General features: G+C 43.9%; 1 protein-coding gene across 1 annotated transcript in view; it reads right to left on the minus strand.

Annotated features, from left to right (window-relative positions):
- Positions 1-14,045, minus strand: part of GNPAT (glyceronephosphate O-acyltransferase) — a 35,260-nt gene that overhangs the window by 10,499 nt on the left and 10,716 nt on the right. The window contains exons 3-8 of the mRNA XM_032841132.1: positions 7,148-7,324; positions 4,675-4,804; positions 1,794-1,921; positions 1,469-1,544; positions 1,079-1,230; positions 828-958 (exon numbers count right to left, since the gene is read on the minus strand). Coding sequence (XP_032697023.1) covers positions 828-958; positions 1,079-1,230; positions 1,469-1,544; positions 1,794-1,921; positions 4,675-4,804; positions 7,148-7,324 — 794 coding nt within the window. The remainder of the gene's footprint in view (positions 1-827; positions 959-1,078; positions 1,231-1,468; positions 1,545-1,793; positions 1,922-4,674; positions 4,805-7,147; positions 7,325-14,045) is intronic.

Here is a 14,045-nt window from a genome sequence, read left to right on the forward strand (position 1 = left end):
CCTAAAAAAACCCAGGTGTGTGTCTGTACCTGCATCCTGAAAGCACATATCTGTGCCCATGAACCTACAGCCTTCTGGGGGCACCTGGGTGGCCCAGTCGGTTAAGCATCTGACTCCTGGTTTCGGCTCAGGTCACGAGCCCGTGTCGGACTCTGTGCTCAGTGCAGAGTCTGCTTATCCCTCTCCTTTTGCTCTCCTCCCCCACCTTCCCACTGTCTGTCTCTCTCTCTCTCTCTCTCTCCCCCCCTCCCCAAATAAATAAATAAATAAAATCTTAAACAACAAAACAAAACTATAACCTTGAGGGGAGCGAGTCACCCTCATTCGTTGTCACGTAATCCCTTCTAGGATCAAAAATAATACTTACTATATACTTTGGCTGACCTACTAGTAGTGCTCAGCCACTGCCCTGCCCACAGAATGGGCAGGGTACTAAGTGGTGGAGCATAGTATAGGCAGGAGGGTACTGGTTCTCCTGAGAAGAACGAGCAGCACCATCTGACTTTGGGTATTCGACATACATATCCTGCGGGCTGGCTGTATAATTGGCAAATACAATTCTTTCCTTAAATTTTTTTTTTTTTTTTACCTTTTATGTGATTCTCCATACCCAGTGTGGGGCTCAGACTCACAACCCCAAGATCAAGAGTCGCATGCTCCACCCGCCGAGCGGCGAGGCGCCCCACAAACATAGTTCTTTAGTTGGAGCTTTCCGCTTCCCTGCTATGTGATCTCAGATAACCAGGTTCAGTCCTAGAAGCCCAACCACACACTTCCAGATGCTCATCCTTATTTCTACATCAGTTATGAAAACACAGGTCTTGCACCTTGGAACCAAATTATATGGGCTCCGACTCATCCTCCCAGCTGCCAGAGATCGAAGTGATACAGGGTCTCCAAAGTACACATGGATATTTCCAAAATTTTCAGAGAGGATCTTCCTGGCTTTCAACAATCCCTAATAGTATCAAAACAGAGGGAATGGAACAAAGAAGAGTAAGTTCAGAAAGGAGCTGGTGTACAAACCAGCATTTTCTCTAAATTCAAGGAAAATCAAGTTTGGTTATCCTTTACGTACAGTTGTAGATTCTTTTGGCTTTGGAACCCCTAGAAGCTCGTACACGTAAAGCGTTTCTTCCAATACTTTATCATAACTGATGCTGATTGGAACAAGGTAGGTATCAAAAACTTCTCTTTTAAAAAATGGTTCCATCACAATATTCAGAAGACCTATCAACAGGGAGAAATGGTTTTCTGTATGTAGTGAAATGTGGAGCGAATGAGGGTTCGTAAACAGGAAGTGTACATTATATCCACAGCCCATACACAGAAACAGTTACAACTTAAAGAAACAGTTACACTTATAAAGAAAAAAATGATCTTGCCATAAAAAAGTGTCGAGCCATATTTAGCAGCTATGATGACCCCACACCTGGACGTGTATTCTTTCGATCTCTAAAGGACCTACCAAATTTTGGAGTCAATGTCTTGGCAGAGCGACTTCTTGTCCCTTCGAGGAAAAATTCAACAGGAGCATAACCATTCTTTAAAGAGAAAACACAAACAAACAAAACAAAACACAAAACCCATTGCCTAGTCTCAAAGTGAGAAAAGGTTCTTTTGATTCCTTTCCCCAAGCTGTCCCCCACCCCCAGCCTGAAACACACTGTGGGGGACAAGTAGCCAAGTGGGCCACTCGGGAGTGAAGAATTTAAGTAAGATCCTATGGCAAGCTCAAGCCTGAGCGAAAAGGAAATGCGGCTTGAAGGTACCGGGAAATTATCTGCCTTTACCCGCAACATGGTTTTCACGTATTCAGAGAACACCGCCCAGTAGAGTTTATTGCCACCAAAGGTGCGCCGCATGAAGAAGGCGCCCGACATTCGCAGCAGCTCCCCGACCATCTTCATTCCCAGGAAGTCTAAACAAAACACAGAGAAGGGGTTCATCGGTATTTGCACATCCTGAAACCTTCTATAAATACCTAAACCCACATTCTGTAAAGAAACAGCAGAAGACACCACAATGATATCACTACTCATACTTCCTGAGCTGAAAATCTATCCGAAGAAGTATCTAATAGAAACATGGGAGAGAAGGAACAGTGGGGGAAGGCCCACTGGGAGGCTACCTCATGCTCCCCCACACACCTCCGTGTTTATAACCCAACCGACCTGAGACGGGGGCCACAACAGGCAACGTGACAAGCTCGGTAACGTCACCATAATCGAGTTCTTTAGCTACTGCTTCTGCTTGATGACAGACCAGCCTGTGTCTTCCATGCTTGACAGCTGGACAGATCAGCTCCCACCTTCCTTTTTTTTTTAACCCAGGAGGTAAAAATATCAGCCTTCTTTTAGTGGCACAAATTAAATAAAGCGACTCTGGGATGCTTTATTCTACCATCAGTTTTAAAACCCTCCTTTTTTCCATTTTCCCTAACTTTCAAAGAACTTCCTCACATGTCTGTACAGATGAAAATGCTTTTAAAGTACTTAAGTCCCTGGCAATTTTTACCTTACCGTTGACTGCATTTATTAATCAAGGTGTATGCCTGAATCCCAACTTTCCTGGCTCCCTCCAAAGGGAGAAGATAAATAATGGTTTGCATGAGCAATCCTGCTTTTAGGAATCAGTCATCCAGAAATAAAAGCACCGATACGAGAATATACTGTAAAACTGCAACCACAGAACTATCCAACCACAGTACACCTATGCTGCTGAATGTTATAATGTTAGACATGAATTTAGGCCTTGATCTTACACTGCATATAAAATTAACTTGAAATGGATCAAAGGCCTAAATGTAAGACCTAAAAGTATAAAATTCTTAGAAGAAAGCATAGAGGGAAAACTTCATGGAGTTAAATGTGGCAATGATTTCTTGGACAGCACACCGGAAGCACAGAGGACAAAAGACACTGACAAAGAAACTGGGCTACATCACCATGAAAAGCTTTTGTGCATCAAAGGATCCACTGACAGACCGCAGAGTCAACTTTGGGAGAGATTCGATGGGAGAAGGGAAAAAATGTTTGCAGATCATGTATCTAATAAGGCATTATTCTCCAGAATACATAAAGAACTCCTACAACTCAACAACAATAACAAAAACAACCCAATTCAAAAATGGGCAAAGGACCTGAATAGATAACTGTTCCAAAAAAGATACAGAAATGGCCAAAAGTACATGAAAAGATGATCAACGCTGCTCGTCATCAGGGAACTATAAATCAAAATTACACTGAGTACCATGTCCTACCCATTAGGATGACTGTGATTAAAACAAAACAAGAAGCAGGGATGCCTGCGTGGCTCAGTCGGTTAGGTGTCTGCCTTCAGCTCAGGTCACAATCTCAGGGTCCTAGGATTGAATCCCGCAGAGCAGGGAACCTGTTTCTCCCTCTCTGCCTGCCGCTACCCCTGCTGTGTTCTCTCTCTCTTCTTAAAAAAAAACAAAAACCAAAACTCAAAAACCACAAGAAATTAAGTGTTGGATGCCGAGAAACTGGACCCTCGGGCACGGCATTGGTGGGATGTGAAATGGTACAGTCACTATGGAAAACAATATGGTGTTCCTCAAGAAAATTAAAAAAAAAAAAAAAAGAAAAGAAAAAAGGAAAAGAAAATTAAAAATAAAACCACATAAGCTAGCAATTCTCCTTCTGGGTATATGCCTAGAAGAATTTAAAGCAGAGACTCAAACAGACATTTGCCCACCTATGTTCATAGCAGCGTTATTCATAATAGCCAAAATGTGGAAGCAACCCAAGCATCCACGGGCAGAACAACGGATAAACAACATGTGCTCTGGACGTCCAGCCAAACAGGACTCAGCCTTTAGGAAGAAAATTCTGAAACATGGTGCAACATAAGTAGACCCTGAGTGAGAGAAACCAGCCACGAAAGGAAAGTCCTTTAAGTTCCACTTGTATGCGGTATCTAGAGGAGTCAAATTCCTAGGGACAGAAAGTAGAATGGTGGTGGCCAGCAGCTGGGGGGAGAGCAGAAGGAGTCAGTGCTGACTGGGGACAGAATTTCAGGTCTGCAAGATGAAAAGGAGGTGGAGATCCGTGTGTGGATTCACAGCGTGAATGTACTTAATACCACCGAACTATATGCTTCAAGATGGTTACGGTGGCAGACATAACATTTTGTGTATTTTACCATAATTAAAAATATGTAAAAGAAAAAAGTTAGATTTCCTGACCTTAGAGATAACCACGGATAAATTATCAAATAAAAAAAGCAAAGGCAGGTCATATATACAAGTGGCGTGTCATTTACAAATCTAAACCAAAACCCTGGTGTGCACTTGTCCTTGTTTCCATCTGTAGTGAAGCGCAGCACACAGAGACCTAATCCTGACTATCTGGGGTTATATTTATAATATATCTATATCATATATATATAATATATCTATAGTATATTAACCATCTATTATAAGATTTATAATTATATTTATAATATAATTATTATATTATCTGTTATAATATTTATAATTATATTTATAATATATTTATTATATTTGCGACATGGTCACTCAGGCTGGACGGCAGGAGGGAGAGGGGATCTGCATCCTCATCTTCACGTACCTCAGTCACCGGTAAAATAATTTCAGTGACTATTTTCATTCTAATAATGAAAGCAGAAGAGGAGAAAAACAATACGCACCCATTCCCGCGGCTATGACAGGCACCGGTAAATCATAGTTGTATAAGAGAAAAGACAACATCAGAAAGTCAATGTAACTTCGATGACTGGGCAGCAGGACGACTGGGTGCTCCTGGATGGCTCGTTGTAGCTTTAAAAGAAAGGTTACAGTTTGAATACTCTCAGTTTTCCTATTATTAAAATCACATGTCACATCAGCAAACGGAAGAACGGGTATATATGGACAAAGAGAATACTACGGATGCCTCCCTAATACGTACAGAAAACTTATGTCAGAGTTCTAGTTAAAATTACCTCACATAATGCAAGAACATTAAAAATGTACATTTTATAGATCATCATAAGAGAGATGATCACTAACATATTAGTTGGGCACCATATTAAGCATTTTATATGCACTGTTTAATATCGCATATTTGTAAATAAGGCCTAAGCATTAGGTTCCCCATTTGTGACATGGTCACGCGTCTCATCAATGGCCAAGCTGCGAGTGGAAATGAAGTGAGTCTGAATTAAAGAGTCAGCTGTTGGGGCGCCTGGGTGGCTCAGGGTTAAGCCTCTGCCTTCAGCTCAGGTCATGATCTCAGGGTCCTGGGATCAAGTCCCGCATCGGGCTCTCTGCTCAGCAGGGAGCCTGCTCCCCACCCCCCACCCCCCCGCCTGCCTCTCTTGCCTACTTGTGATCTCTCTGTCAAATAAATAAATAAAATCTTAAAAAAAAAAAAAAAAAAGTCAGCTGTTACGCAATGTGCTAGACCGGTTGAGTGCAGTAAGAGAGAACAAAGTGTCTCTCAGGTAGATTAATAAAAACAAATCTGCATTAGTAGGACAAATGAGCGGTATGGTATTTTTCTACTTATATACTGGACTTTCCACCAGGAGGAATGGGCGCCCTTAGTTGGAAGGAATTTGAGCTTCCAGATATATTCCACAGGCTCTGAGCCTCAAAAATATTCACTGGGATCAGTGTGTTATCTGTTTTTTAAAAATCTAAATAAAATTCACCAAGGCAAGGTCGTGTGTGATCAGTTAAGAAGACGTGGCCAGTCAACATTCTCTGGATGGTTGTATCAAACACTTTTTTTTTTTAAAGATTTATTTATTTCTTTGAGAGAGTGAGAGAGTGCACGAGCACGTGCGGTGGGGCGCAGAGGGGGAAAATCTCAAGCAGACTCCCTGCCGAGACACAGGGCTCGATCTCATGACCCATGAGGTCATGACCCCAGTCGAAACCAAGAGTTGGATGCTCAACCGACTGAGCCAGCCAGGCACCCCCCCCCAAACATTCTTTGAGAGAGAGCCAGAGAGTAACTCAGCAAACTACAGAATAGTCATTAGAGGAGAAAACAAGAAATACATGAAAGTAAATGACTGAATAAAACATTAAAAGACATGTGGAAGAAGGCCAATGGAGGTAAGAGCGTCTTAATAAGAGGCAAAACATTAAAAATCATAAGTGAATAAAAATAGGAAAAGCTCTTCTTTCCAGAAGAAAAAAGACTACACCACGCCTGTTAAATCACTCTGGAGTGATGGAATTAGAAAAATCGCCATTTGGCAATCATTAGAGTAATAACTGGTTCAGGAAAAATCATCAGTGTGAAACCTGTGGCGGAGACTCTGCTGGAAACCAGGACCCCTCCCCGTCCTTAGAGTCTCTCTTCACGTGATTCTTATTCATTGCCAAGGGAAACAGGGTAACTTCACAGCGGAGAAACCCGGCTGATACCAGATGACGAAGTGAACACTACCAGTAAGGGGAGACAGCCACCACGCACTCCTTGATCTGCTGCACTGAGAAGGATACAATGTTGTGTCCTGCCCAAGCCCTACAGAGTGAGTCTAATCCTGAGAAAAGTCACTTAAATCCAAATCAAGACATGCTACAAAATAACTCGTCTGTTTTTTTTTTCTAAACTAATACCAAAGACTAAGGAATTGTTCTACGTTAAAAGAGTCGAAAGAGATACAGAAGCTGAATGTTAAACTGATGTAGGATTTCTTTCACTATACAATATACAAGATATAACTGGTGATCCATGAGATACGAATGAGGTCTGTACTGCTGTGTACTAATGTTGTATCAATGTCAGTTTGCTTATTCTGATAACTGCACCATAAGGGAATGTCCTTGCTTATGGGAAAAACACAGCAGAGTATTGAGGAGAGGATAAAGGAAATGTTGTGAGGGGATCCGGGTGGGTCATATACAGAAATTCTTGGTATTACTTCTGTAGCTTTGCAGACACCTGACATGAGGTTAGTCTGGAAGTCTTACTGGACCAGGTGAGTTAGTCTGAAGTCTGTAGGTCTGAAAGTAAACAAGTACCACCCTCCAGAGAAGCAAAGCCTCCTCCGCCCGGCCGGGAAGCCGGCTGGCGAGGGCCTGCTCGTTTTGTGCTGTGTGAGAGGTCTTGAAGTTGACTAAATCGTGAGGGGGAAGAAGGTTTCTTTTTAAACAAGTAATACTCACTTTCTGAATACCTTCTTCATTTACGCACACTTTTGAGAAAATTTGTTTAAATATTTTGCTCAGGGCAAAGGCAAAAAACCGGATGGCTCCCAGACGCAGTTTGTGGCTCATCTCATCCAAAATCTCACAGACTTCCTCTCGGAGGACATCGACGGATTGAAGGGATTCCTTGGAAAGCTAGAAAGAAAGGGAAATCAGGGATGTGTCTTTGAGGAAAAGCCAGAACTCGTGTTCACTCAAACCGCTACGACTAGTTCCAAACGGATCCTTATTTCATAGCTCAAAAATGCTACATTTGCTTTCATTTCAACCAGTGTAATTTACTTTCCAACATAACTCAAGTAGATAAATGATCCTATTTAGACAACTTCAAAGATGGTAATTCAAGGAGAACAGGCCCTCTAAGAAAGCGTCTCACCTTTCCATCTGATTTGTTAAGAAGCTCACAGCCAAATTCTCTGAAGTAAGCTGTTGCCCACGAACCAGTGTGCTTTTAGCAGATTGCTGCCGCTCATCGACCTGCCCCTTGCTACCACAAGGTAACATACAAGGTAATACACAAAGTAAAACAGAAGATCAGGTTGAAGTAACCATTCAGATCTACAGGTCATTGGGACAAAGCTTTCCAAAGTATCCACGTAACTAGTAAAGCTGATGCCCTCACACTGGAACTCTCTGTACTCCGAAGGGCACCACATCTTTTTCTAAAGACAACAACATGTTGGCTGTGTGCCATGCCTGGGGACAGGGATAAGTAAGGCAGCTTCTGTCCTCAGGGAACTCTAATTTGACCCCTTAAGCGAGCACGTTGAGAAAGAATGGCGTCTATGTGATAAACTGTATTTATCCTTCGCAGAGGAGAATGTTCCAGGATGTGGCCCAGAAGATGAGAGGGTAGGATGCTGGAGTCCCAGTTACCTCAATTACATGCAGTGGACAAATAGCTTCTTTTTTTAAAAAATAATTGAGGTGAAATTAACACACATAAAATTAGCCATTTCAAGCTAAATTCTGTGGCGCTTGGTACCTTCACAAATGGATAATCAACCTCTCCCTAGCTTCGTATTTTATCTTTTTCAGGGAAACAGAGGAATCAATGGATTGGTGGTAAGGATGGATTTCAGGAAACAAGCCTAGGAAAAGGGAATACAGTTGGAAAGCCATCACAATAGTTCAGGCGGGAGACAGAAAAGGCCCCCAAAAGGCAATAATAGGCTGAAGGGAAGGGGAAGGGCAGTGAGATGCTCGGTTGCTTCGGGCAATGGAATGGATGGTGGGGCTGTCCTGAAATTGGGGATGGAGAGCAGGTGTAGAAGACAGTGTGGTGCAGGGGTTGAGAAGGTGGCTATACTGATTTTGACGTGTTTGGAGACGTATAACTGCAGGGGGGAGGACGGTGGGAGATAAGAGTCTGAACCCCGATTATCTAGCCAAGGCTAGAGGTCCCGTTTGGGAATCACCAGACTACAGATAAAAATGGAAATGACGGGAGTGGATAAAATGGACCAGGGAGGCTGCAGGATGAAAATAAGAAGGCTGAGGGTTCAACCTTGACAAACACCCATTAGATAGAAGAACTTGTAAAGAGACTAACAAGAAAAATGGCAAGAGAACTTTACTGTGTGATGCCATAATGTGAAGGTAAGAGAGGTCCTGCAGGAGAGTGTCCAACAAAACTGGACACAGTAGAAACACAGTGCCCCTTGGACCCGGTCACTTGGAGATGCACAGCAACCTTTACGGGAATCAAGGGCAGCAACCTCCTGAATGTGGGAGGTGCACGGGAAAGGACACACGACACCTTTGAGGAGTTGGGATGAGAAGGAAAAGAGAAATGAAGCATTAAAAAAAAAAAAATACATGGCTGAAAGGGGCTTCTTGCCCACCGCCCCCCCCACCGCTGGGCCCATGCAGAAGGCTAAAGAGGAGGACAGACAAGTGTTCAGGGGATCTGAAGGAAATGGACAGATGGAAGAACACAGGTGAGCAGGTTGGTCAGTTCAGAAGGAAGGGCCTTCTCCAGAACTGGGGGAAAGCACAGAAGCAGAGAATGACCTATTCTCTTATTTTGTGCAATCGGGCTTCTCATTAGCCCAACAGATATGTCTCCCCTTCCAGATCCTTCTTCCTGGAAACCTAAGACTAAAAGATGAGCATTAGCTCTGTAACTCCCCGCCCAGCATTGTCCCTCCTCAGTCTGTTCTCCACATCACAAACCAGAGTGGTTTCTTTTTTTTTCCTAAGATTTTTATTTATTTGAGAGAGAGAGCATGAGCAGGAACAGAGGCAGGCAGAGAGAGAGGGAGAAGACCCCCCTGCTGAGCAGAGAGCCCGACATGGGGCTCCATCCCAGGACTCTGGGGTTATGACCTCAGCCAAAGGCAGATGCTCAACCCACCCAGCCAGCCATTTGCCACTGAGCAATATCTTAAATGCAGAAGTAATCTCATCTTTCCTGGGCTAAAAGCCCTTCAACGGCTGCATAGCATTCTGTGAGACAAAGGCAGCCTGAGTTGGCAGCAGAGATGGAAAGAGATAGACAAGAGCTATTGAGGAGAACAAACTGGCAGCAGCTCTTAGTGTCCCACAGCACAGGAAGGGAAAAGCGAGAAGCCGAAGACGGTGTCGAGATTTTTGGTAGAAGCAGCAGGCATATGGAGGGGCCGTTCTTGGAGATACGCAGAACTGGGTGTAGGGGATGTACATGGTACAGTGGTGGGGGTGGGAGGGTCAAAGACTTTGACTCAGATATCCCGAATGTGAGATGCTTTTGGACTTTCCAAGTAGGTAGTCCAGTAGACATAAAAATACATGTATGAAACTCAAAAGAGATCTGGGCTGAAGCAATAGATACCAGTTATTATTTACTACATATTGTTATTTATAATAATATATTATAATAATATAATAGGGAGACATCAGCATAAGGAAGGTATTTACAATTCTGGTAATACATAAAACAGCCCAGTAAGTGGGCAGAATAAGAAGGGATTAGAACAAAACCTTGAGGAGCAGCAGCATTTAAAGAGACAGGAAAAGGGAAAGGGAAAGAAGCCCACAAAGACAACTGAGGAATGATAGAAAAGATTTGGTGGTGGTGGGCGGCACCTGGCTGGTTGTGTTGAAGCCTGTGCCTCTTGATCTCAGGATTGTGGGTTCGAGCCCCCCAGCAGGTGTAAAAATTACTTAAAAATAAAATCTTAAAAAAAATTTTGGTGGGTAAGGGGGAGAATATGGTATCACAGAAAGAAAGGAGGGAGAGTGTGCCAAGGGCTACGAAGGGTGTCAATAAGGTTGATTTTAGCCATCAGGAAGGAATCATTCTCGGTCTTGGAAAGAGCAATTACAGTGGGATCCAGCTTCCTGGATCCCAGGGAGCTGTGTGTATATGGAGGGTGAGAGAGTAGAGCCCCGAGTATGGCAAACACAGCTGACTTCTTCCCAGAGTAGAGAAGTGGGAAAGGAAGAGCGGAGTCACAAGGAGAGAAGGAATCTGCCTGAACGAGGCTGATCTCAGCAGGAAGAGGACTGCGCGAGTTCAGGGATGACGGTAAAGAGCCAATGAAGCGGAAGAAGTTGAAGACATTTGAGGGGAGACACCAAAGTCCCTGAGGAGGACGGAGCCGGTCAAGTTTAGAGCTCAGCAATAGGAGAGGGGTTGAACTCCAACAGGAGAAAGAGCTTCCTGTCCCGTCTTCACTGGAGGGAAGAAGAGAATGAGGGTATCAGATGCAGGTAAATTAGTAGCTTGATCACAGGAAGTTGAGAGTGGTCATATAACGGTATACATTTTCTTTGGGAAGTAGGAAGAAATGTCACCTGTTGAAGGTAAGGGGCGGAGGCTGGAGGTTCACAAAGTCCTCGGTTGGAGGACTGACACTGACACTCCCAGCTTGGAGAACGGGAGAGAGTTCCCTGGGGAAACAAGGAATTCTTGGGTAACACAGAAGTGCCAGCTATGCTGCAAGATCCTGAATTTATAACAATTCCAATCTACCTACATTGAGTGATTTTTTTTTTCCTCAGTAGAACAGCCAAGTCTGAGAAACACTGGCCTATATCAGTCATGCTTAACCTGGCTGCATATGGGAATTACTTGGGGAGCTTTTAAAAAAGAAAAAGAAGAAAGAGATACCTGGGTCCTATTCCAGACCAATTTATATCAGAATCACTGTGGACAGGACAAAAGCATTTTTTTTCACTCATTCATTCAAGAAATATTTATTGAAAGTGTACTATGTGCTAGGCACTAGTAATACAGCAAAAAGAGAGAGAGAGAGATAAAAATATAGAATACAGAAAAAAAAAGGGAGTCATAAGGGAGATAAAAATTTTCGCCTTCATGGAGTTTACGTACTAGTAGAAAATAATAGTTAACCTTCTATGAAAGTTCTCCAGGTAATTCTTTTTTTTTTTCCCTCCAGGTAATTCTAACAAAGAGCCAGTATTGAGAACCACTGTCTTTAAGTTCTAACTAATGAGGAAACTTTACTTCACTTATGAAATAGGCTGAGTCAGACAGGACTAATAGTTTCCCCCAAGACAAATCACAACAGGCAGATTAAACCAGAAGGATTATGAGCACAGATCAGATGCAGACAGAGGCTCTTGGGTGGCTCGTCTGGCTAAGTATGTGCCCTCAGCTCAGGTCATGATCCGGAAGTACTGGGCTTGAGTCCCAGGTCAGGCTCCTGCTTCTCCCTCTGCGCCTCATGCCACTCGTACTCTCTCTCTCTCTTTCAAATAAATAAATAAAATCTTTAAAAAAATGTTTTTAAAAAGAAGAAAACAGAGAGCAGAGATAAAGAATTTCTCTGAGGTTGTAGGCCTGACTAAATTCCACTTAAAAATCAATAGAGGGGGTACTTGGGTGGGTGGCTCAGTGGGTTAAGCCTCTGCCTTAACCCACTTAATCTCAGGGTCCTGGGATCGAGCCCCGCATCAGACTCTCTGCTCAGCAGGGAGCCTGCTTCCCCCCCCTCTCTCTGCCTGCCTCTCTGCCTACTTGTGATCTCTCTCTCTCTCTCTCTCTCTCTCTGTCGAATAAATAAATAAATAATCTTTAAAAAAAAATCAGTGGAGGGGCACCTGGGTGGCTCAGGTTAAGCATCTGCCCTCAGCTCAGATCATGATCTAGGGGTCCTGGGATCGAGCTCCACATCAGGGTCCCTGCTCAGCAGGGGAGTCTGCTTCTCCTTCTCTCTCTGCCCCTGCTCGTGTACTCTCTCTCACTATCTCAAATGAATAAATCTTAAACAAAAAAAAAGGTCAATGGAGCCCAATCTCTACAGGTAAACCTCAAAGCTTGAGAGCACCTGGACAATGTGACAGGGAGGGCCGGCCATGAGGAAGCTGTAATTGCGCCCCCCGAATACCCGTATCTGATGTCTTCAAATGACATGCCCAAAACAGACCTAGCTTTTCTCCCAAGCCCAATCCCTCTCCTAAGTTCCCTATCTCAGTGAATGCTTCTGTCATCCTGTCTCTCTTTTCCTTCCCATCATTCATGCAGTTGATCATAAATAAGGTCTACTCCACCTCTGAAATTTTTCTTTCTTCTTTTTTTTTTAAGAGATGGAGCGAGAGAGGAGGAGGAAGGGGCAGAGGGAGGATCTTACGCAGGTTGCATGCTCAGCACAGAGCCTGACGCGGGGCTCTAGCTCACGACCCCGAGATCATGACCTGAGCCAAAATCCAGACTCGGACACTTAACCGACTGAGCCACCCAGGCAACCCTACCTCTTAAATTTCTTAAATCTGTCCATCTCTGTTTCTACAACCGCAGTCTAGGCAACTGTGATCCCACAAAGGGATTACTGGAAGAGCATCATAACCAGACTTCCTGTCTCCATTTGTTGGTGTTTCTTTTTTTTTTTTTTTTTTAAAGATTTTATTTGAGAGAGAGAGAGAGAGAGCATGAAAGGGGAGAGGGGCAGAGGGAGAAGCCGGCTCCCTGATGAGCAGAGGGCCTGATGTGGGACTTGATCCTGGGACTCCAGGATCATGACCTGAGCCGAAGGCAGTTGCTTAACCAGCTGAGCCCCCCAGGTGCCCTGTTGGTGTTTCTCAAACATTAACTGATCAGGCCACACTCCAACATGCAACCTTTCAATGGCTTTGCACTGTATGTAGGTTAAATCAAACTCCTTTGGATGGTTTATAAGATTTATTGTTTATTTTTAGAGAGAGAGAAAGAGAGAGTATGCACAAGTAGGGGGAAGGCAGAGGGAGAGAGAGTGGAGGAGAGAGAATTTCCAGCAGACTCTCCACTGAGCAGGGAGCAGAACGTGGGGCTTGATCTCAAGACCCTGAGATGCTGACCCAAGCTGAAGTCAAACACTTAACTGACTGAGATGCCCAGCTGCCCCCTCTGGAGAGTTTACAAAACCCTCTGTGATGTGGCCCCCGTTTGGCTCTCTACATTTTTTCCATTGTACCTGTCTTTGCTCTCTTCGGTCTGGTCATACCAAACTGCTTCTAGGACTTCGCGTACGCACGTTCTCTAGTTGCTAAAATATGCTGGTGGTTCCCAAGCTCTGCTATACTTTGGAACCAACATGGCTTCTCCTCCTTCTTCTTCTCTTTTTTTTTTTGAGAGAGAGAGAGAGGGAGGGAGACACAGAGAATCTTAAGCAGGTGCCACGCCCACCATGAAGCCCAACAAGGGGCTCCATGTCATGAATCTGAGATCCTTACCGGAGCAGAAACCAAAAGTCAGACACTTAACCAAATGAGCCACCCAGGTACCCCCTGACTGGGCTTCTTTAAAAACCACTACTAGGATGTCTGGCTCCTTCCCCAACATTCTGATTTAATTCATATGGGGGTGAGATCTATGCACAGGGATTCTTGACACTTTTTCCAGCAATTTTAATGTGCAGTGAGATTTAACCATGGG

The sequence above is a fragment of the Lontra canadensis genome, unplaced genomic scaffold (assembly GCF_010015895.1).
Source record: "Lontra canadensis isolate GAN:19392208 unplaced genomic scaffold, GSC_riverotter_1.0 scaffold120, whole genome shotgun sequence".
In the NCBI taxonomy this organism is placed as follows: Eukaryota; Metazoa; Chordata; class Mammalia; order Carnivora; family Mustelidae; genus Lontra; species Lontra canadensis.